Raw genomic sequence first — 25,119 nt, forward strand, 5'->3', positions numbered from 1 at the left:
TATATATAAAAATAAAAGTAGGAGGGTGTGACTTGGCCAACAGAGATTCCTCACTGCTGATCTCTTAAAAATAAAATTAATTTAAATGGCAGATCAGATTATTTGTTAAAGATCACAAACATAAGATTATAATTCTGCTTCTTATCACTTCCTCCCCCTTTACAACATCAATCTCTTCAAGTGAAACAGTAGTTTTATCACCTAATTTCTTGGATACTTAGACATCACCATTATGAGATTCTGTTTTCTTAAAGCTATTTGTTTCTTAGCATCACAGATTACTAAAGACATGTACAAGGATGCTGAATAACCAACACTGATGCAAGCCGTTAGGTTTCAGAATACTGATCTCAATATTACTATGTACCCTTTAAAACTGTTGGTTTCTGTCCCAATAGGGATGAAGCATACAGGCTGCTTATGAATGCAGCCCATGCTCAAAGGAAAAGTTATTCTTTCAAAAGACTTCAATGCATTTAATGCCTTTGTGTGGAGAGAGAAAATCTTGACTTTATATTATGCCAAACAAATTGCATTGTCTATGAACAGCGTGGTTATATTTTAATATTCTATACCTTTGGGGTGTTTCGGTTCAGTTGGGAAAAGAATTAATGACTTTCCTAATTACAAGCTCAAGCACCTGGGTCATTTTAAAGGCATTCAGCTTGTAAGTGTATATATACAGATATAGATATATAGATATATATAAATTAACCACCTTTTAAATAATTTTACAGTGCTTATATTTCCACATTCACGTTATTTACCACAAGTTGCTTTCCACCTTGCATAATTTTTTTTAATAAAACCTTATACAAAACATAACAGGTTAACAACAAGAGACAAAAATTGTATTATGTTGGAATAATTAAAACTTGAGCTTTCATAACAGTCCTGAGGGCAATTATTCCAGTGGTCAGTGCAAAGATGGGATGCAGGTGAGGTGGAGGGGACAAACAAACACATGTTGGATGGAAATCTGCATTTAAACAAGTACAGGGAGCTTGAGAGCATAATGACATGCCACACTTTGTACATAGGAAGACCTTGCCACAGATTCAGTGGCACTAATTTATCATGAGGTTAAAGATTGATGGGGAAAGTTTGTATCCCATGGAACAGAACAATGGTAAACATTTCAGATGCCAAAGTGATGCCTTTGTTTTCCATATTTAAAGGTCCATTACATTTTTTAAATAAAATAATGTATAAGTGCAAAATATTTATAGACTTGTTATAGCAAATTCTGATTCCCTGGATGGCTGATGTTTTTAAAACTTCAAGAACAAAATTGTTCTATAAGAGTTAGAAAATGTAGACTGCTATTAAACAGGACAACTGTAATGGTAGTTTGCAAAAACCCGTAAGCAACAACTGAAGAGCTGATCACAGATCATCTTCACTTATGTTTTCAAACACACAATCATCCTCACTTGGTCTACTTGCCGACATCCTTTTTCTTGGCTTAAAACCAGAATGAAATATCTGCACAGAATCAAAGATATGATATGTTACCAAGGGATAAAAAATGTTAATCAAGAATATATGAAACATACCCCAGTACTGGGAGTGGAAAAAAGTGTCTGAACCAAATTTATGAACCCAACAGCCTTATTAGAAAGATTATCTGAGAACCACCTAATTGTGCATTGGACAATACCAATAGCAGCTAGCCTAAAGGTATGTGACAGGAAAGAGAAAAGATTTGTGAAACCCAGTAACCCTCAGGCTTCTGACCCAAGCCTTTACCAACCTGGTGCCCTCCAAATGTTTTGGACTACAACTCCCATCAACCCCAGCCAGCATAAAGGCTGCCCAAGAGATGTTACAGATATAATACTGTGGGAACTGCATTGAACCAGCTTATATGAGGCAATGATAATTGTTTATATAGCACTATAGTGAGTTCAGAGCACTCCAAACACATAAGGTCAGTAATCCTCACAACCAGAAAGTAAGGGATGTTGGAATCATCATCACCATATTGCCAACTGGGAGTGTATGGGAGGCTCAGGCTGAGAGAAGAGCAACTTGCATTAGAGAGCTCCAGTGACTTGTGAGAGTCAACCAGCAACTTCCTGGTTCACAGTTGAGCCATCATGTTACACTTAGGACCCTCCGCCTGTCTGCAACAGGCCCATAACAAAAAAAGAATCTTGTGGTATCTTAAAGACTAACACATTAATTATGGCTTAAACTTTCATAACTATAACAGATGCATGTTTTGTTATCTCACATTATATACCTGTAACTCAGGATAACACTTCATGCCTCTGATGAAGTGGACAGTACTCTACGAAACCTTATGCCATAATAAATTTGTTAGTCTTAAAATGCCACAAGCCTCTTGGTTTTTGCAGCAATAGTCTAACATGTCTACCCTTCTGGAAATACCAAAAGGCTTCATTGTGGTGATGATGATGGCATGTAGGATTGCAAGGAAGTTACTAGCCTTGAGCAAGTGTGGCAGTCATCTCCAACTCTACCCCAGCCCAGCCCCTCTTAGGTCTTCATCCAGTTTATACAATTTAATTCACAAACCTGACTTAGCTGGATGCTTGGTTTCTTAGCTTTATCTGGTTCAGGAAGTTCAATCTGCTAAAACAGATTGTTTAAATGTAAAAATCACTGTTATACATAAAATTAAAGACAAAGCTACACGCAACATGTATTTCAAGTGTTTTCCCAGTGAACGCACTGGCAACTACAGTACAGCACCAGCAATCTTACCTACAATTCTCACTTGACCTTATCAGCAAGATCTCCAGCAACATTAAGCACCTTTGGTGCTAGTGGCATTCATATATTTATTAGGGAAAAGTGGATGAAAGCGATATGGGGTTTTTTTTTGCCTTAAGGAATTGACCAATTTCTATAGTGAACCTAGAATCAATCAATAGACATCAGACAATACTCACTACTGAAAAAGAAATAATTGTTAAAGTTACCCTGAGTTAGATTTATGACTCTTACCGAGGAGAACGTGGCATTCTATAATGCCGTTATGGAGAGGGCTTTCTCAGTAGTGGCCCCCAAATTATGGAATGATCTCCATGACGAGGTGCGCCTGGCACCAACACTGTTATCTTTTCGGCGCCAGGTCAAGGCTTTCCTCTTCTCCCAGGCATTTTAGCATGTTTTTAAAAAAAAAAAAAAATTTGTGTTTTTAAATTTGTATATTTGTATTTAATGTTTTTAATTGTTGTAAACCACCCAATGAGCTTTGGCTATGGTGTGGTATACAAATGTAATAAATAATAATAATAATAATTTAGGGCAGGCCAGAAGACAGTAGCGGAACTGGATATGAACAAATTTGCTGGGCAACTTCAAACAAATTTCCCAGTTCCTTGGCCTTCATTTATAAAATGGGAAGTACACAACTTGATCCAATATTCATGTTTACTTGGAAGTACATTCCAGTTCCATTGGACTCAGTAGGATTTGCTACAGAGTGCATAGGATTGCAGCCATAGAATGTTCAAGTGAGGATCTCTGGATCTAGTGATGGCTGGTGCCCATTGGGACTGGCAGGACAGAAGGCAGGGAGACCAACAGGAGGTGGAGCCAGAGCCAATGACAGGCAGAGTCACCTCCTGATTGGTTAAGTAAGAAGACAAGTAGGTGAGGGCTGGCTGAGGTTGGTGGGGCAGCACCCCATGTGCCCTAATGGATGAGCCTTCACTGTTTGGAGCAATGGACCTCACAACTTCACATCAATGGTTAGGTAAACTGGATTGCCAAGCTTTGCTCACCATTTCTTGATCATCTTGGGTTGCTGTCATCAGCTGCTCCGATATTATCTTTTTTAGGCAACTGCTTAAGAGAAACGCCTGGACATGGGATAAATATTGCATCTTAATTTTAAATAAAAATATTCTTTTACTAAACCATCTTATCAGGAGGTTCGTTCTGCACAATATAGGAAATGGACCTTTAGTGTGGCGGCACCTACCCTGTGGAATTCCCTCCCCTTAAATATTAGGCAGGCACCATCTCTGCTATCTTTTCGGCGCCCTTGAAGACTTTCCTCTTTCAACAAGCCTTTTAAGTTGAGACCTATCCCAGTCTGCGTCTGTATTAGAATTGCTTTTAATATGTTCTTTAATATGTTTTTAACGCTTTTTTAAAAAGATGTTTTTAAAGCTTTTTAAAAAATGTTTTTAATGTTGTTTTGTTTTAATGTATTTTAAGGTCTTTTTATGATGTTTTAAGGCGTTTCTGTTTGCTGCCCTGGGCGCCTGCTGGGACGAAGGGCAGGATATAAATCAAATAAATCAAATAAATAAATAAATAACACTTCCGGCTGTAACTGCCACTCCAAGTCCCACCACATGCTCCACCTTCAGGGACAGCAGGTGCAACTCTGCCCAGGCAAGGCTTCCATCAAAGACCTCGACCTCATACCTCCCTGATGGTTGATGTATGCTTTGTCAGAAATGTTGTCGGTCCTCATGAGGACATGGCATCCTATGGTGTGCGGTGTGAAGGCCAACAGTGCCAGTCTCACTGCCTTAAGTCCCAGCCAGTTGATACTCCGCTTGGTCTCACTGGTGGACCACACTCCCTGAGACACATACGTCTCCAAGTGTGCTCCCCAGCCTAGCATACTGGCTTCAGTTGTAATCACTTTGTGGACCAGAGTTTGTAGGCTCACCCCCTGTATCAGCCGATGGGGTTCCAGCCACCACTTCAATTGCTGATGTAGGACCAGTGAAACCATGATCAACATGTGCTTTGCCTTGGAAATCTGAGATTATAGTGGCATTAGACTTGGAAGCAACAGATGAGAGTGGAACCAGGACCAGCTTACTAGGTCCTGACAGGACATCAGCATGCCCTGCAGTTTGGCCAAAACCATCAGGTCCATTGAACCTGAGGCGTTCACCTTCTGTGTTAGGGCCTGAATCTTGGAACCCTCTCATTGGTAAGCTGGATCTGGAAACTCCTCAAATCTATCAGCACCCCAAGGTGTGTAATCATTTGTGATGGGTCCAGCATGGTCTTGTCCATGTTTACTACAAATCATGCCTCTGAAGGCACACCAGTGTGGTTTCCATGTCCTTCTTGCACCGAACTTTTGATGGGGCCCTGATAAGCAGATCATCTAGATATGGGTGCACTCTCACCCCCAGAGTCCTCAGGTGTGCCACCAGGGCAACCAGGACCTTGGTGAAAACCCTGGGGTAGGAGGCGAGTCTGAAGGGAAGAGCCCTGTACTGAAAATGGCGCTGACCATAACAGAAACGCAGGTATCTTCTGTGTTCCCTGTGTATGGGTATGTGAAGATAGGCCTCTGACAGGTCTATGGATGCCATCCAGTCCTTCTGAGTGATGGCCTCTGAGATGAACTTGAGCGTTTCCATCCGGAAACATTTGTAGACCATCCTCCTCTTGAGCCATTTGAGATTGAGTATGACCCTGGTATCTCCATTTTTCTTTAATACTAGAAAGAAAATGGAATAAACTCCTTTCCCCAGTTCCTGACTCAGAACGGCTCAATTGCTTGGATCGCCAGGAGCTGCCTGATGGCTGTGTTGAAATTCTGGTGTTTGCCTGGTTTCTTGGACCTTGGTGTTGCCACAAATTTCTCTCTTGGCTGTCTGGAAAACTCCAAGGAGTAGCCACAGGAAACGGTTTTGAGAACCCATTTGTCTGTCATGGTCCCAGCCCACATGTGCACAAACTGGAGAAGTCTGCCCCCAATGGCTCCTTGCGAGGCTGGGGACCTGGTGTCATGCTGACTGATCCTCCTTTGCTCCTTTCTGGAATTTACTTCCTGATGAATAGGTGGATATATGCCTTATACCATTGGTCCATCTAGCTCAATATTGTCTACACTGACTAGGAGCAGCTCTCCAGGGTTTCAGACAGGGGTCTGTCCCAGCCCTCCCTGAAGATGCCCAGGAATGCACCTGGGACCTTCACAGTCATTAACCAAAATGGAGACAATAGTCAAGAAATCATAAGGAGGCTAGGACTGGGGAGATGATGAAACTGAAGTTATCATACTTTGGACAATGAGAAGACATGATTCACTAGAAAAAACAATAATGCTGGGAAAAACAGAAGGGAGTAGAAAAAGAGGAAGACCAAACAAGAGATGGATTGATTCCATAAAGGAAGCCACAGACCTGAGCTTACAAGATCTGAACAGGGTGGTTTATAACAAATGCTATTGGAGGTAGCTGATTGATAGGGTCGCCACAAGTCATAATCGACTTGAAGGAGCATAACATACACACAACTAAGCACAGGATGGATGGCAACTGCTACTTCAACGGACGGGTTAATGCAATTGCTGTTACAAAGAAAAAGAACAAAACTTAATAAGTGAGGAATCTGGAGGGGGTGCTTAAGCATACCCACAGCTTCTTTCCTTCAAAATCTACCAATCTGTTTTGCCTCAATGTGGCAATGGAGGAATGCAGGAAATCGCATTGGCCAACATAAATTCTAACTCTACAGTAGAGAAAATGAACTGGGAAGAATGAACTGAGGCAGAGAAGTTGTAGATGAGGACGGGTTAAGCACCCTGGTCCCACTGCCTCTTGGTTTCCAAGTCCCTACTCCCAATAAGCCAGTACTGCCCTATAATCTCAATATGTGTACAGAAGACAAAGAGAATGGGCTCATCTACATCGTGGTTTACTGTGTGTTTGGTGCTACTAACATCTCATTTAAATTTGCATGGTTCACATGACGTTATTGGCAAACAGAAGCTATCACACAGTTTCCCCCCTGTAAATCTGTACTAACCCAATCCACTGATATTACAAAAAGGGGAGAAAAATATGTGTGGGCTTTGCTTCCTTCCTCCATGTAGGCACTTTGGTTCAAGGCTTTTAGGTTGGTGTGTAAATCATTCCCCTCTCCATGCCCACTGCCTTCTCCTCCTTTCTTTCATTTTGTTTTGTGTAGGTTGACAAACAACTTCCGGCTGCTCTCCGTTCTGCTGGCCTTTTTTATGTTGCTGCAAATGGTGCCTTCATTTTCTTTCCCCCCTAACTTGTGCACAAAAGCATAACATTGCTCAAACAGAGATTTGTATTTCTGCTGTATCCTACCAACCATAGGCACAGAAAACACAGATATTTGCACATCCAGGTTTTTTTTAAGGAACCTACTGCAGCTGGTAGAATAGACTGAACATGCTTGGTCACCTAGCAACCAAAGGGAGTGGAGAGGGCAGGGCCACAAGGAAACAGTGAGATTAATCTTTCCCATTAATTTAACCTTCCCATCAATTTAAGTAGGCGTACTACTTGTGTGAACGGGAAAAAGCAATTGGCAGCTAACACTGAGCAAGAACTGTGGATGATGCAAATCTATTACAAAGGTAAATACAGTGTATTTCCTAAGAAGAAATGCTCCCATGTAGATGAGCCCAGTGTTGTATACCCCTCAGGCTTTTCCTTGTAAATGCAGCAAAACAAACCTGCTTTGTGTTAAAGACAATCCATCTCCACATGTTGGAATCGTTGTACTCAAACCTGAGCTCCAAGAACTGGTCAAGGTCTTGGCCTGTAACAGATCCCTAAGCAGTTAAAAAAAATCAAGAAAAAATAAGTGTAATGTGGTAGTATTAATCCAGGGATTCTCTAGTCCATACTGGTGTCCAGTCACACCTATGCTAAAATCCTGGGGTTGTATCTGGCCAAGTTCTACTCACAGCAGACCCATTAAAATTAATGGAGGTTAATCATGCACATTAACTTCAACTGATCTCTTCTGACTAGAGCTATAATTGGCTACAACTTCTGATTTCTTCATTTGTTTTCTACAGGCAGCTGTCAGTTCCTCCCTGGGGACTGGGGGCAGAAAGTGTCTAAAGGAATCAGGAGTCAGGCAAAGTATCAACTTAAGTTGCGAGTATCAACTTAATCTGTTACTGAGAACATTTGGAAGAACACAGAATGTTAGGGTACCCACTGAAAAATGGATAGGTGAGTGAATGATAAAAAGGAATTGGCTTGCTTAAGCTCCTAACAGCTTTTAGTAAATATTCTGAAGGTGGGCAGACTAGGGTTGTTGCGATGTGTCAGACTGAATAAACAAAAATCAGTGAGTCTCTGCATTATATATATAGGGATATTTTGGGAGGAAGGAAATTAGAAGGGACACCTTTTGCATTTCACATTGTCTAAAACAGGAGTGGCTACCCAGTGACCCACCAGATGTTGTTAAATTCCAGCTCCCATCAGCCCCAGCCGGCATGGCCAATGGTCAGGGATGATGGGAGTCATCCAACAACATCTGGATGGTGTATTAGTTCTAGGTCATATAAATAAATATTTTTAGTCTGCCTCTCACCCGGAATGCAGATCCCGAGGTGGATTACATAGATTTAAAAATACAAAGCATACATAAAACCATATATAAATTTAAAAATACAAAAACATACAAAGAACCATACATAAACCAATCCATAAAATCCTTTAAATCCTTAAAAACATCAGTACAAAAGGATAACTTTTTTATCAAATGTTTGGATAAAAAGATGGGTCTTCAGTGGCTGTCTAAAAATGGGGAGAGAGGGGGGCTGATATCACCTCACAGGGGAGGGCATTCCATAGTCTAGGGGCCACAACAGAGAAGGCTCCACTGCAATAGAAGTGACAATCTCCTGCCCCCAACAGCCATCCCCAAACTTGAGCCATCTAGTGCTATATATCAGAGATGGGGAACATCAGAGAGGGGGGAATATTCATATTTAAATTGCATTTTATTTTTCTTATTACTTACATTGTATTTTATTTTTTATGACTGTATTCTATGGAATTGAAATTGTACTATGATAAAATACAGTATAAGAAAAGAAGCAACAAAAATACAGTAAAATCATATAGCATCTAGCACAGTGCATTATGATTGCTAATACAGGCAGAAAAAAATAGTCTGCCAAGACTCCCAGCAATTTTCAAGTGGCCCGCAGGTGGGGAAAAGTTTGGAAGCCACTGATCTAAAGAGAAAGGATGCCTTTTCACAGAAGTAACTCACATGCAAATCTATGTATATTTAATACATCTTGTTAAAGCTGTGATTAATTGCCTTGGATTTTTCTAACTGACAAACAGACTGAGGAACAAAATCAGCTTGGGATGAGATTAATCACTCTTCTCAACCTTGGGTCCCCAGATGTTGTTGGACTACAACTCCCATCAACCCCAGCCAACTTAGTCAGTGGCCAAGGATGATGGGAGTTGCAGTCCAACAACATCTTGGGACCCAAGTTTGAAGAATAGTGAATTAGATGACCCTGCTAAAAAGGAAGCCTCCATGCTCACTGTCTCATTTTAGTAAGTGGGAGTGCAGAGCACTCTTAGTCTCAGCAATCCAGAAGTATGGGTTGCGTCAAGTAAAACCTGCCCTTGCTGGTCCACATGTTTTGCAGAATTCAGCACAGGATGAGTATAGGTTGTGCATTAATGGTTCTTTTGGCATCCTAGAGGCAAAAGTGACTTGCCTATCTCTGGAACACTTCTTGCCCTTCCAGTTGTGGGTTATCCTGCCAAACCAGGAGTACAAAAATCCACCATCTGGATAAGCATTCAGTTGCTTAGAATTCTTAGAACCATTTGACTTCATGACACAAAAATCATGTAAGAGGGCACTTTCTAATGCGTTACAGACCACCACATTGGCAACAATCGCACATGTGAATTTCTTGCTGCATGTACATAGGGTGGAAAGCCATACATATGAATTCATTTTCATTGGCGATCACTTGTGGCCGAGTAAGATTGTCTTCCAAGATAAGGTCTTTAACAGTGGGTCTGTAAGTGACTGTAGAGGCCAATTCTGGATCCACACAGCCTCCCACAATGAGGACATAGGTTTCCAGATGGAAGATAGTAGCGTTGAGGATTTGTTTGACGTGCCTTCCTCTTAGCTCGTTTGTCCCGTTTGCCCTGTATTCATGCTTCTTCAATGTCCATAGCACCTTTGATAATAGCGAACCTCCATTTGGGACGTTCATGGGCCAAGACTTCCCAGATCGCAGTGTTCACGTTACACTTTTTTAGATTCGCTTTAAGAACATCTTTAAACCTCTTTTGCTGTCCACCGATATTCCGTTTTCTATCCTTAAGTTGGGAGTAAAGTAGCTGCTTTGGAAGACGGTGATCAGGCATTCAAACAACATGGCCAGTCTAGCCAAGTTAATGTTGAAGGATCATTGTTTCAACATTGGTAGTCTTTGCTTCTTCCAAAACACTAACATTAGTCCGTCTGTCTTCCCAAGTAATTTGCAGAATTTTCCGGAGGCAGCGTTGGTGGAATCTTTCAAGAAGTTGGGAGTGGCGTTTATAAATGGCCCATGTTTCACAGGCATACAGTAATAACTTCATCCAAACACAAGTACATGCAGCAAGAAACTCACATAAAGGCGATCGGCACATTGGTTTTGTGTGTGTTACTGCCTATCTGGAAGGAACTTTCCTTTTGGGGGTTTTCTAATGAGACATGTGGCATAACTCATTTTGGGGAAAGGAATCCCAGAATAAGAAAGTTAGCATAAAAAGTGGTTAAAGTAGTAAAGTTGCTATTAAGGTACTTACTAGAAATGTGACCTGCCAGCACCTCACCCTGTTGATCTTGAAGCTGACCTCTTTGATCTGGTTACTAGGCAACTTTATGCAGCAGCTAATCTCATTATTTCCTACACAAATAGCGGCAGTACAGCCTGCTTCAGGGTAGTCACAGGAGCAAGGAGCAAGCTGTATGTATCCATAGTGCTGAACCTCCTGAACCAACTCTAAAAACTGTGCAAGAGAAACAGAAACTGGAGAACAGTGGGTTATATAGTACCACATGATGCAGGAAGGTAGTGAGGGCTAGCAACTTCACCAAATGACTGGAAGCCAAGGACCCTGTTGTTATCTCGACAAGCTCCTGAAATCACTGAGGGTTACATCCCACATTTAAAATTAATGGAGGAATTCTCACAGTACTCATTTGAATATGAATGTCAGTGTCAGGTGGGAATGATTAATATGTTGGATGAAAATGTGTATGGTGGCTCAGCAGTGCAGATTTAATTCCCTACACTAGTAACTTTTCTTTCCCAGTGTCTTTAGAATAACTGGAAAGAGCACTTCTGTGTTGTTGAATTGTAAAATGCTGCTCTTCCGCTTGCAGACTTATTTATTTATTACATTTGTATACCGCCCCATAACCAAAGCTCTCTGGATGGTATACAACAATTAAAACATTAAAAACAAATATACAAATTTAAAAACACATTTTTTAAAAAAATAAAAATAAAAAACACATGCTAAAATGCTTGTAGGGCAGAACCTTCTCTCCCTCCTCTCCCCTGCAGCCCCCTCCACACTCCCAAAATATGCTGTAAAGGACTGGAGGACACTCCAGAGCACATTCTGAGGGCACGAAAGAAAGGGGAAAGTCCCACTGTGCAAGTGGAACTCCATGTGCAGTGTTAGATGCAATCTCAAGTCTCCAGAATTTATCCACTTAAATCTGAAATAGTCTTATTACCAAAAGTAATAATTTATCTATTTTTGTAGTAAATGATTTGCAAACTATACTCTTGCTTTGCATATCTAAGATTTCTTCAGTGTACAAGTACTACATGAGGTCCTGTAAGTTCTGATGGGATGAAAGAACAGGGCTGCTTCAGAACATTTCAGGCCGGGGCTGGGGGTATAAAATAAGGTTGGACCACCTGTGTTAAATAGGGATGAAAATAACAACACTTAACAGAAGGTTAACAGCATGCCTCCAGTCAAAGGGGAAAAAGGCAGAGCTCTGCAAATTGTGGCCAGGGCTATGGAGGGACAGTTCTCCAGGCCTACAGTATGTCCCGTTATTTCTTCCTCACTCTTGTCCCTGGAGGTAGAGTTGGAGGTGCAAATATAGAGTATGCTGGGGCTGCAAGATCGAAGGAAGGTTTTGTGGAACTGGCCATGACCCTCACCAGGTCAATTCCACGTCTTTTTTTATTTATTTATAAACATATTTCTATACCAGAAAATACCAGAGCAGTGTACAAACTAAGACACCATTAAAAACAATACAGATAATCATTGAAGTGACTGGCTAATAAAAATAAATAGATTAAAACAGCTACAAAGGCTGGCCCTGTCAGCATAAAAAAGTCTTTGGAAAATCACGAGGGTGCCTGCTGAGTCTCTGCTGATGGAAGAGTGCTCCACAGCATGGGACCAGCAATGCTACATGCCCAAATTCTAGCTGAGGCTGGTCAGGCCTCTTCCTCTTCCCACTCCTCCCTTGCCTCTGCAGAAAGAGCTTAATGGAAAGGCCAGAAAAAAGAGGTTCTGGTTTGCCAGGGAACAGCCTTTGAAACAGCTCTGGTGCAGGAAGGAAGGGAAGAGAGAGTCCTTCCTTCCTACCCCATCACTTGTATTACACGTGTGGGGAGTAAATGCTCGTCCAAACTTTAGATGGGACTCCACTAGTTTTTATGAATGGCATCAACAGATTCCAACACTTCTGTACACCCTGTGTAGTGGGGCCAAAGTTTTTGGGCGGTTTGGCTTGGATCCTAAGATTAGTAAACTTAAGGGAAGTTCATGGAAGAAAAGCTTCCCACTCCCTGCTCAACCCTGGAGCCATCTGCAACCCCTGAAAAGTCTCTCTGGAAGGTTGGGGGCCCAACGCTGAACAATTGCGTGGAGGAAGGGGGCACAAGTGTAAAGAGACAACAGGAAACTCTTGTTCTGGTTACCTCCTCAAAAGTTTCATAAGGATGTTCATGAAAGGAAAAAAATCTAGGTAGAACTGAAGAACGCAGTTAGCCTTTATTAGCAGATAGATTCTCTGCTATCTTCACATCATAGCATCTGCTCTGAAAAGGGTGTCAGCATTCAAGCATGTTACCTTAATTTTGTTCGGTGCTTTTTGTAGCATTTGAAGCTTCTGCATCTGTCCATCACTAGGCTTGATCCAGTTCTTCTCTATTTCCTGTAAAACCTTAACAACAACAAAAGCAAAAGCTATCTGTGAAGGTCCTTGATTCATTATTTTCGATGACAAGATTCAAGTAGCCGGCCTCCCAGGTTATTGAGCTCCATGAACTGATAGTCCTGCTGATCCATCTTGTTGCGCTGTGTGTAATTTGTGTTGCTTAATTTCATTTAAAGCAGCACCACAGCAAGCAGAGTAACAGCAGATGTTGAAATGCGAGTGTGCCAGCATGTGCGTGCGTTTACCTAAGAAAGCAGGCTTTTACTCTGCATCAGCATCACTGAGACTCGAGACTTAATAAAATAAGAAAAGCTACTTTATTTATAGAAATACATTGTAGATAGAAAAGCAAACCTAGTTCTAACTAACTAACTAAGTTGGAGGCATAATGCCCAGGTGTAGGGGTTAGCCTCATGGCTTGGAGAGAGCAGAGACAAAGGAATGTCTCCTCTCTCCCAGTCAGAGAAGGAGTGGAAAGGGCGGAAGGAGGAGGGGCAGGTAAGCTTCCCTAAAGATGTAACAGTCTAGCGACAGAAGGAAGTCAGTCAGAGCATCACAGGTAAAGGTAAACAAGCCTATCCATCTGGAGGATCCTAGCTCTATTTTTCCTCTGGAGCACAAACAAAAGAACAAAACAGGAGGTGTTCTTGCCCCACTTCCAACACATATGGGATTGGGTTTTTCTCATACTGGCACAGCAGCAGGAGCAGAGGGTGGGGAACAGGACTGAACTGCAAGACATTTCTCTGATGCAGCATAGTCAGCATGACTGCCAAAGCAGTTATGGTAATAGGTCCCTGAACCCCTCAAGTCCCACCATGCCCCAAAGCAGTGGTAGGTTGCAGACAACTACCCCAATGTTAGTACAACTCTGTGCATCACTGCAGCTCAAATGGCTTTTACAGCTGAGTTGCTATATAATAACACCTGTAAAATGCATTGCAGTAAGAGGGAGTCAACCACTGATTTAACTGCAATGCAACAAGGAGGCCCGTGACATCCTCACAGAGCCATTAAATAAGCATTTTCATGTTAATATTTATAGTTCACCCTGTCCACATGGTCTCAAGCCTGACAAGACACACATTAACAATTTTAAAATATGTTTTTTAAAATATTCTCTTCATGATCATCCCAGAGTGCAGAACACAGAATAATGGGCTCAAGTTATAGGAAGCCAGATTTCGACTGAACATCAGGAAAACTAACTTATAGCAGTATGACAATGGAACCAATTTCCTAGGGAGATGGTGGGCTCTCCAACATTGGAGGCATTCAGAAGGCAGCTGGACAGTCACCTGTTGGGTATGCTTTAAGTTGGAGTCCTGCATTTAGCAGGGAGTTGGACTCGATGGCCTTATAGGCCCCATCCAATGCTACTATTCTATGATCCATTGATTCTATATGCTGCTAAAAACCCTGAATTTTTTTGCAACTATTAGAGAACTAATTCTCAAGTGGATTGCTGCTGATCCACCTATTTCCTGCCTTCCACCCATTATGGGCAGAGTTTGGGTGAATGAAAAGCAACCAGGAATAGGATCTGTGGAAAAGCTCACTCAGGGCTAAACTGGAGAGGTTGGCACCAGATTCAGATGCTTAAGCAGAAAATTGTGACAACCATTTACAAACTGTGTGTCTGATTTATAACAGCAAATGGGATACACAGGTGGGGAGTGCTTAAGTCTTCCATCACCCACTGCTTATCTCCCTGAGAGTGCTCTCCTCATGAGGGAAGGGCTGTAGCTCAACAATAGAGTACATGCTTTGCATGCAAAAGATCATAGGTTCAATCCCCAGCATTTTCCAAGATAAGCTGGGATGTGTTCCTGCCTGAAACCAAGGAGAAGCTGCTGCCTTGACAATACTGAGCTAGGTGGACCAATGGTTTGACTGGGTATAAGCAGCTTCTTACATTCCTATGTTTCCTCTCAGCCAGACTCACTTCTGATATTTCAATATCCCAAAGCCTGGGGGGGGGGGAGAAAAAGCCATCAGGAAGTCACCCATGGGTAGCATTCACTGCCCTTCATCAATGTATCCCTTTTGCTATCAACATCTCCCTATATCCCTCACTCTTAAACACAGATCTACCACTCTTACATCTAGTTGGCTAGTGCACCTCTTGTGCATATCACACACATATATGGTAGCACTGGCAGATGGAGTTGAGAAGTTGTGTTTGTTCAAAACAAAAGTACTTTTAAACACAGTTCTCAATGATTAAGAGGTCAGTTTCATTTCATAATGACCATTCAGAAGTAAAAAGTAGCATTTTTTTTTTAGAGCTTACTTGCATATAGATAAAAAAACTTACCTGGATATAAAGCAAGTTCACTGAAGCTCTACAATCCATAAGCATTTTATCAAGAGAAGGGTCCATGTACCTGTCAAACAGGGAGAGAGAAAAAAACCACAGAAAACAAAAACATTGATCCAGTAACATATACGCAGAAAGGGCTATAACTGAAATATTGTTATAGCAGATTCAGGTTAAAACACATTTTGGTATAGATTCACTGCCCCATATATGCCAATATCTAAGAGGAGGTGCAAGACTCATTTAGCAAGGTAACTGACTTACTGATGAATCACCAATTGAAGCAACCACTGTTAAGTGCTAAAGAAAAAATGCTGCATCTTACATCCTTTAGGTGGCCATAAGTCGGAATCGACTTGAAGATAGTCCATTTCATTTTTCACAAGCCATAAATGAAGAAAACCAAATTAGTTTGAGCACAGCCCATAGAAACTGAACATATGTGTTTCTGCCCTCCTCCAGCATATTTATACATTTTAACGCATATTGCTAATTTCATCTTCCTACTTACCACTTTCTGATCCCAATCTTACAAGGCATTTCCTTCATACTCCAAAGACTCACATAGGGAAGTTCAAATTCTGCCAGTTTTTTCAATACTAGAGGTGAGAGGAAAAAGATACATTTTGGAACTCTGTTAAAAAGGAGGCTGTTTATACAGTAGGGCCCCACTCATACGGCGGGTTACGTTCCAGACCCCTGCCTAAAAGCGAAACCCGCCTAAAAGCAGATCTCATTCAATAGAATGGTGCTCGACGCCTGAAAAACACCGTAAAGTGGAACAAGCACTGTATAAGTGGGGCTTTACTCTAATTGAAAGCTGCCGTATTAGCAGAACGCTGAAAAGTGGGCCGTCGAAAAGCGGGGCCCTACTGTATAAGGTTGGACACGTTACAATACATACAGGGCTGTGTGCTGTCAGTGCTAAATACAATGTGCCCATTCACATTTTGTGCCTAGAAAAGCTGGATTCTGTGACCTATACAGATTAGCAAAGTAATAACAAATTATGCAAAATTGCTTAGGTCACATAACAGAGGAGGGCAAGGAGTTATGTAGAACACTTCTTCCAATATAAGACCTAAATGATCCATGCATTATTTCTATAGATGTTCTTGGTCTGATAATATGCCTACACAGAAATGAAAGAGCACTTCCAAAAAGTCTTATGTGCATTCTGAACAGAAGCCCACACCTGACCATGGGTTACAAAACTGAGACACGCTCATGTAGGATCCAAGGGGGAATAAAACTCCCTGGTAGCAGCTCTCAAAGAGGCCACAATTTGGAATCATAAACCTGTACCCACCAAAAAAAAAATCACCTTCAGTTCACTCTGCACATATTCACCTTTGCATAGGATAATGTTTTGTACAGCAGGTTATGACTGACTGGATGAGGCCAATGTACTTTCCCTTTGGAAACTAAATATTATGTGGTGGAGGAAACCACTCTAGATGACTTCTCACCCTCATCTCTTTCCTAAGTTTATCTATGCAGCTGTCTCTGAAGATACGTATTTTGTTAGAGATTGTTGAATCACTATCCAGGAAGATACTGGAGACCTCCCAGCACTCCAAGGAAACTCATGTCCTCTTGGGTACATGTGACCATTTTACACTGAGCACTGTGAAATATAGATTCTGGCAGACCATTAATATCATGTCATACTCTGCTTGCACTGCTACTTTCTCTGCAGATAAAATGGGAATGTTGGCATTTATGCTATGAGGTTTTGCAAAGTTCCTTCTTGTTCCCTGTGCTTAACAGATCGTTTAGGGCAGGTGTGGGGAACCTTTGGCCCTCCAGATGTTGCTGAACAACAACTCCAATCAGCCCCATTAAGTATGGCCAACTGTTGTAGTTCAGCAACATTTGGAGGGCCAAAGGTTCCCCACACCTGATCTAGGGATTTGGAGTAAAATGTAATCAGTATGCTCAGCTTCTTTTCATCCGAGTCAGGTGAAGCTGTGGAAGTACTAGATCAGTGCTTGGGTTTGGTAATGGGGTGGATGAGGGCCAATACACTGAAGCTGAATCCTGACAAGTCAGAGTATTGTGGCTGGATGGCTTTCATATCTGGGGTTCAGCCTGTTCTAGAAGGGTTTGCACTCCCCCTGAAAGGGAAGGTTTGTAGTTGGGAGGTTTTCCAGGATCCTGCTTCATCACTAGAGGCCCAAGTACCCTCTGTGGTATGGAACTATTTACCAGCTATGCCTGGTTCACCAGCTACAACCACTCCTAGGACAGTCTAGCCACAGTTATCTACAGTCTGGTAACCTCTGGATTTGATTACTTCAGTACATTAAATGTGGGTCTGCCCTTGAAAATGGTTCAGAAGTTTCTATGATTATAGAATACAGTGGCCACATTTGGTCATATTTGATTCTGATCCTATCATGCCAATACGAGGAAGAGTTGTAGCTCAGTGGCTGAGTATTTGCTTTGCATGCAGAAGGTCCCAAGTTCAATCCCTGGCATCTCCAGGTATGGCTGAGAGAGGCTCCCTGCCTGAAATCCTAGAGAGCCACTACCAGTCAGTGCAGAAATCATACTGAACTAGATGGACCAATGGTCTGACTCGGTATGGTAGATTCTTGTGTTCCTGTATGAGAACTGCCTGCCTGTTCACTTCCAAGCCCAATTCAAACTGCTGGTGCTTCCCTAAGAGCCGTAATGCATGGCTGGCAAACATTGTTTGGCTCAGGGGCCACATTCAGCCTTGGTCGTTCCTCAGGGGGCGGCATGCTGGCAGTGGGTTTAGTCACCGCAGACTCTCTCACATGTACTCAGATGTAGCCTACCACTTTGCTCATCTCTGCAGATCACTAAAGAGTGTATTCCTTCCTCCCTACTCTTTCAGTGACCGATCTGATGAGTGATTTACCTCTGGTTACCTCCCGACAGCACTTCAGCAGGATAATTTGGAAAGGGGTATGTGTGTGTCATTTTGTTGTGGCCATTGTTAAACAAGTGGGAGATGGCAATCCTTGCCAATTTACTTCAAATCATCCAGAGATCTGCTAATAGATCCCAACCCACCTTCTACCCACCCCTGAAGTAGAACACCCAAAGCAAGCAAGATGTTACTTGTTTATTTAATTTACTTCCTTTCCTTTATATATTGCCTTTCTTCTGTAACAGAACCCAAGGTGGTGTACATGCGGTTCCCAGACAGTCAACCATCCAGGTACTGACCACACCCAGACCTGCTTAGCTTTAACAAGGTGATGGCTTCATGTGCCTGGGACCCTATCTTGAGATCTTTCAGAAGATACACTTAACTCCTTTAGTATGCACCAGCTAAACGCAACTTGTGAAGCAACCCCAGCCTTTTTCACCTTAAAAAAAAATGTGCCAGTGAAACTAAACAAAAATGATTCCAGTTTTTACGTGATCAAACATTTATCTTTAAGAAATGTAAAATACAGCTTTGTTTTAGATTTTAAAGCCAACCAAATGTGAAGAGAGAAAAAAAGAGTTCAGCCAAAATGTTGCTTCCACAAAGAAGTCACCCATAAAGCTCTCCTACTTTATACAAATGGACAGGAATGTGAATGTTGTGTCTAATGTGCTACACAATATACTTCTTACCAGACAGCTCCCCGTTGTGATCTTGAAAAAGAAATAAGCTGAAGTACCCTATTAGTTCTCTTGAAAGCTCAATCTTGTATGATACAACCTGGGAGAAAAAGAAAAGAGGTACTTTCCTGTTAAGATTGCCAATGGGCTAAGTAGTCTAAGGCGATCTCTATTTTAAAATTGGAGGCCTTTGGGTAACAAGCAACTAACAAGTCTAACAGTAACAACACTTTTGTATCAGGATGGATTAGAAAAATGCAACAGTTAAATCTGTGTTGTGTCCCACAGAAGTTTAGAGAAGTTGAAATCACTGAGGTGGTATCTTTTTGTGGATTAATAGTACTTTAGAAATAACTACAAATTTTCAAATTCTTCATAACTGTTCATCATGAAAACTGAGAATGAAAAGGCACTGCATATCTACCTCACTGATTCTATCTACGGGAGCATTTGCAGCAGTTCTTTTTGCCAGGAATCACTGGTACAATCCAAATTGCTCCATTTTGATGGGGCTTTGTTGACAAGAAATAAGTACCTTCTTAAGCTAGTACTTTCTCCCAAAAATTCCTTGAGATATTTGGACAGATACAGCAGCAGCAGATTGCTTAATGTGCTTCTGAACATTTCATTTGAGGTACTGTAAAATACATTTGAAAAATCACTTACCTCTAGCACTCTTTCAGCAGTATCTGATGTCTGAATATCAATTCTGAGATACCTTCCATCAGCAAGGTAAACATCCAGAAAAGCTTGTTGGGTTTGGATTTTAAATGTATCCTACAAAATATGAAAACTTGGAAGTGGAATGCATACATATGTGAGCCTTGTGTCTGAAGGCAAAAACCTCAGCCTCTTTACTTTAGAAAAATATGGTGGATGTTAAGCAAACTAGCACAGAAATGGATGTTGTAACTGAGAAATAATATATTCACTGTATGAGCTTAACCAAGGATGGAGAACCTGTGGCCTTCCAGATGTTGTTTGATTCCAACTCCTATCAGCTCCAGCCCCCATGGCCAGTGATCAGGAATGAAAGGAGCTGTAGTCCAAAATATCTGGAGGGCACCAGGTTTCCCTTCCCTGCCTTAACCCCAAGAATAGTAAAAATGGACAACAGTAAGATTCAAAAAGCAGATATTAAGTCTGCAATATTTAATCAATTAACTGATTAGAAAAATTGATTTAAAGTGTTTTGATCAATTAAAAAAGTGCCCCAATTAAAGAGTTAGACTACAGGACTACAGCTGAACATCAGCTTTTCTTTTCTTTTTTACAAGTTTCCAACATATGTAACATTCAAAATGGGCAGAGGAGTAAAATGACCCTGCTCAGAGCTAGGAATAGCAGTTTTTTTCCTAGCCTGCCTCCTAGTCATTACAGCCCTGCCTGTGTGGTGCTCTGGATAATACAGTTTGGAGGGGGCACTGTGAAAAGGCCACCTGAAAGAGGGAGTTGTATTAAGTCTGAGAAGGGTCACAGGATTGGAAAGACAGGCAGAGGAGCTACAAGACCCATGTTCTCAGGTTGAAGAAAGAGGCTGAGTAAACTGAAATGGGTGGGGAAATTTCCCCACTACTTTAGGCTCCTCCAGACTGGTGTGGGGACTGTGGCGTAGTGGTTAGAGTGTTGGACTATGACCTGGGTCCAAATTCCCATATTGCCATGAAGTGCACTGGGTGACCTTAGGCACTGCCTCTCAGCCTCAGAGGAAGGCAATGGTAAACCACCTCTGAATACCGCTTACCACAAAAACCCTATTCCTAGGGTTGCCATAAGTCAGAACTGACTTGAAGGCAGTACATTTACATTATTCTGCAACATGTCATTAACTCAATAATAGTGCATTAGTAGTGGATTTATACTGGACCGTCCACACTTCATTCCAGTTTATTAGTTGTTCTGCAATGCTTCCTCAATATTATTGCATTATTGCCTTCTGGAGAGGCACTCTTGTACTGCAGCGCAACAACAACAACAAAACCTCAACCTGGAACATTTGTGGTGTAAAAAATTGCAGGATTTCTGCAGGAAGCTATGGAACATTCACTGACTGGAAATGAAGCAGTATGTCTGCCCTGAAAGTTTTGCAGGAGCAAACAGTATTGAAAGCAGGATCGTGTATAACCGTCCAGATACCATCATGAGCACAAATCACCATGAACGCACAATAACAAGGATGTTTGGAGAGGTCCTTTAAGTGTCCTGCACAGATGGGAGGCTGCTGTTGCCAGCCTTCTCGTAATCTTCCCCCAAGAAAAGGGGCTCTAGGGGCTCTATTAAAGAGATACGCCTGTTTTTACAGCATACCCAGTGCTATGACTCGCATAATAAGACTTTCCAGTCTGCCAGTACTGATTCCTATTCAGGTCAGTAACATTACAGAGTATCTCTATAGGTATGTAAGGTATTTCTGAGCTGCAATATTATAACACACTAGAGCATTAAAACCAACAAAAAGTATTAATAAGCGAGACTGAAGAATCAGCAAAACAGGCAATTTAGAACAGAAGTTACCAGGTAATTCCACTACTCTACTCTGATTTGGTATCGAGGGTGGTTTGCTGAGTTAGGCCTAAGGCAGAGGTGTCCTCCAGCAGCAACACCAACAATGGCCAGTGCCTAGGGTTCATGGAAGCTGTAGTCTAACAGTATCTGGAGGGAGCTACATTGGCCACACTGGGCCTAAGGCTCAAATTATGAAGCTAAAAGACTGTATAGTCACACATCTTTTTCAGAAGCTCACTGGATGATGTTGGCCAGTCAGTGGCCTGGTTCACACAACACACAAAGCCAAATCATGAGCTGTCACCAAGGTTTGTTCTCGGTTACAGGTCATGGTCAGCGAGAGGATAGCTTAGCTACAAGCCCCAGTTTGGACAACACACTAAGCCAAACCTCTCCTCTTTGGGAGCCCACATGCTTGCAAGGTCTTGCTACAACAAGGTTTGGCTTAGTGTGTCATGCAAACCAGGCTACTATCTTTCAGCCTAACCCATCTCACAGGGTTGTTATGAGGGGAAAATGGGTGAGTGCGTTCTCCAACACTGGAAGCATTCAAGAGCCACCTGGACAGCCACCTGTTGGGTATGCTTTAATTTGGATTCCTGCACTGAGCAGGGCTGGCAGGGGCCTATAAGGCCATCAAGTCCATCTCTAAGGATCTATGATTCTATGTCTGCCATCTGGAGCTCCTTGGAGGAAAGTCAAGATACAATTGTAATAGATTAAATATCTACCTACCTACATTTTTCAAAAAGGATATTGTTCAGTTTTTTGTTTGTGTGTATGGAATTTTCCTCTGGGATCCTTAGCCAATCAGCTGACCCATCCGATCTGGCCACGGTGACACATGCCTTAGTCACATCCCATTTAGATTACTGTAACGTGCTCTACGTGGGGCTGCCTCTGAAGACTGCTGGGAAACTTCAGCTGGTACAACATGCCGCAGCCAGAATGTTAACTGGGGCCGATTACAGGGACCATACAACTCCCTTGTTAAAAAAGCTCCACTGGCTGCCAGTTTGTTTCCGGACACAATTCAAAGTGCTGGTGCTGACCTATAAAGCCCTACACGGCTTGGGTCCAGGCTATTTGTCAGACAGCATCGCCCTCTATGTGCCTGCCCGGGCCCTGAGATCCTCAGGAGAGGCCCTTCTTTCAATCATCTGCACAAGTACAACTAGTGAGGATACGAGATAGGGCCTTCTCGGTGGCTGCCCCTAGGCTTCGGAATTCCCTCCCTAAGGAGATAAGAATGGCCTCTTCCCTGCAGTCCTTTCGTCGACAGGTAAAAACTTTCTTATTTCAGCAAGCCTTTGATTCTGAAGGCGGCTAAGGATAGGCCCAAAAGGAGGTTATATCGTTCTTGCTTATTTTTTAATTATTCTGATTTTATGAGTATAGTTTTTAATTATCAGAAACAGTTTAATGCTATTTTAAATTAGAGTTCATTTTTTAATTATATCTGTCTATATTTATTTATTTATGTATTATATGCTTTTAACTTTGGTAGGTTTTAATTGTATCTGTTTTTTATCTGGAAGACGCCGTGAGTTCCAATTTGGAAAAACGGCAGGGTATAAATAAAGTTAATAATAATAATAATAATAATAATAATAATAATAATAATAATACATGGTTCTCCCCCTTCCTTGTTTAATCTCCACAACAACCCTGTGAGATAGGTTAGGCTGAGGGACTGTGACTGGCCCAAAGTCACCCAGTGAGTTTCACGGCTGAGTGAGGATTTGAACCCAGGTCCTAGTCCAACATTCTAACCACTACACTGCATTGGTACAAGAGCCTTAGAAGGGGTAGTTAGCTAGCAAGAAACCCCCTCCCTCCCCTGTGCTTCTGTTACAGCTGCAGAGCCCCCTTCAGTCAAGAATTCTTTCATTAAACCTTTGACCCTTGCGCAGCTCCACCTAGGTACGCTGGAGAACATGATGTCCTCCAAACCTTTAAAAAATGGAGCAAATCAAGGCCAGCTCTGCTGTGCAGCAAGGTGAAGCAGGCTGTTTCAGGTGGTAGAATTTAGGAGAGATGACGGCAGGAATTGAATCATGAATGGTGTAGCTAGTGGTGCACTTTTCCCCAGTGTTCACCCTAGCACAGGGTGGAAGCATTTGGAGCTCTGTTTCAGGCAGCAAAATGACTTGGGCTGACATTGGGGGTACCTTTCTTTACTTAAGCTTTTATGGTCTAGTCCAGATGCTATAGTAGTCTGGTTCAAAACACTGAGCTGGGATGGTCTCCCTGTACCTGCCTCATTATGTTTGATTTCAGCTTATTATGGTTGATTATAGTGGTATTTTTATTGTGGGCTGTATCCAACATTAGTCCTACTTAGAGTAGTTCCCCTGAAATTAATGGACCTGATTAATTTTGGTCCATTAATTTTAATGAGCCTCCTCAGAGTATAACTGAGTTAGATATAACCTTGTGTTTCATTGCACATGAATTGGATGATACAAACATCAGCTTGTTATGGTTGGTTTGGGGAGTATTTTTTACTGTGGTTTTATTGCATTTTAATTTGATATGTTGTGTAAGCTGTTTGGGAGCCTGTTGACTGAAAATGGAATAGAAATAGAATAAATTAAAGAAAAAAGGATAAAGGACTTTTAGTAGAAATTTAAAAAATTAAAATAGAAGTTGGGCATGAGGAAACCTCCAGGAGGCATTAGCATCTTAGAAGGAGAACTAGGTGGCGCAGCAAACACCTTTCAGGTTGTTGGCACTGTCATCAACTGATAACAATAATAATGATGATAATAATAGGAGGGTAAAAAATAAATCCAATACAAATGTGTACTGCTTTTAACCAAAGATGACAAAAATGGATGATTAAACAGTTATCAGTTCAATAGGTAACACTTACAGCAACAATATAAATAAAAGGAGATTAAAATAGCCTTGCATAGATTTTTTTTAAGGAGGTTTCCTTTGATTGACATTTAATCCTGATTTCCTTGCACAAAGCTTACATGAAGGTTAGATAATAATATCTGGTCTTTATAGAACATTCATCCCGATTTGTTTGCAGGGTGTTCATACATCTTCCTGTTATTCATTCATTCATCCCACTCTTTTCAGTGCATCTCTGTCAATTTCCTAATTGTAAAAAGTCTGATTCTTTTTTAAAGTGCATTTGTTGCTCTAGGGCAACAGAACACTTTAATTGCACAAACCTAAGTCCTGGCATGCACTGAATCCCTCCCGCAAAATAGTTTTGCGGCTCCCAAAGTCACTTCCATAAGATTTTGCTCATGTTCGTATACAAACCTTATTACTAATGCATAAAATTAGAGATTTTGGTACCTAATACAGTGAAGTTTAGTGATAATGATCTATTTGTCCTATATACCGATACTAAATTCATTCTCCAAGTATGGATATGTAGCCAAAGCAGGAAGGCTTTTTTAAAAGTAACAGTTGTGTGTCCAAATGGATACTGAGTGGACACAAATGTACACATAAAATTTAAACAAGGAACCAAGAACACACATTTAAACTGGATTCTAAATAGATACTGGGGCTGGGGGGGAGGCAAGAAAAAACCTTTGCAGAAAGGTAAAGCATTGCTCTTTTACTGAAAAACATAAAATATTTTCTTTTCAGTCATGTCTAATCTCAGAACAATTCTTTTATGATCTCAAAATTCTGACATTAGCAGTTTTTATTGTGCACTATGCACTTTTTAATACATTCTTTTAAGTTACTGCAAAACAAAAAATAAAAATAATCCTCAGCTATGTTTTTTTTAATAC

General features: G+C 41.4%; 1 protein-coding gene across 6 annotated transcripts in view; it reads right to left on the reverse strand.

Annotated features, from left to right (window-relative positions):
• Positions 1-777: 777 nt before the first annotated feature.
• Positions 778-25,119, reverse strand: part of SNX31 (sorting nexin 31) — a 39,787-nt gene continuing 15,445 nt past the window's right edge. For 3 of the 6 annotated variants that reach the window (XM_061604432.1, XM_061604451.1, XM_061604464.1), the window contains exons 5-14: positions 19,517-19,627; positions 18,863-18,950; positions 15,780-15,867; positions 15,266-15,335; positions 12,862-12,954; positions 10,560-10,763; positions 7,439-7,537; positions 3,756-3,833; positions 2,542-2,598; positions 778-1,485 (exon numbers count right to left, since the gene is read on the reverse strand). In XM_061604432.1, the coding sequence (XP_061460416.1) occupies positions 1,387-1,485; positions 2,542-2,598; positions 3,756-3,833; positions 7,439-7,537; positions 10,560-10,763; positions 12,862-12,954; positions 15,266-15,335; positions 15,780-15,867; positions 18,863-18,950; positions 19,517-19,627 (987 nt within the window). In that variant the 3' untranslated portion in view covers positions 778-1,386. Of the gene's footprint in view, positions 1,486-2,541; positions 2,599-3,755; positions 3,834-7,438; positions 7,538-10,559; positions 10,764-12,861; positions 12,955-15,265; positions 15,336-15,779; positions 15,868-18,862; positions 18,951-19,516; positions 19,628-25,119 lie in introns of those variants that run through there. The other 3 variants (XM_061604441.1, XR_009759788.1, XR_009759787.1) reach the window with 3 other exon arrangements.

Source organism: Rhineura floridana, chromosome 1 (genome assembly GCF_030035675.1).
Source record: "Rhineura floridana isolate rRhiFlo1 chromosome 1, rRhiFlo1.hap2, whole genome shotgun sequence".
NCBI classification, from domain to species: Eukaryota; Metazoa; Chordata; class Lepidosauria; order Squamata; family Rhineuridae; genus Rhineura; species Rhineura floridana.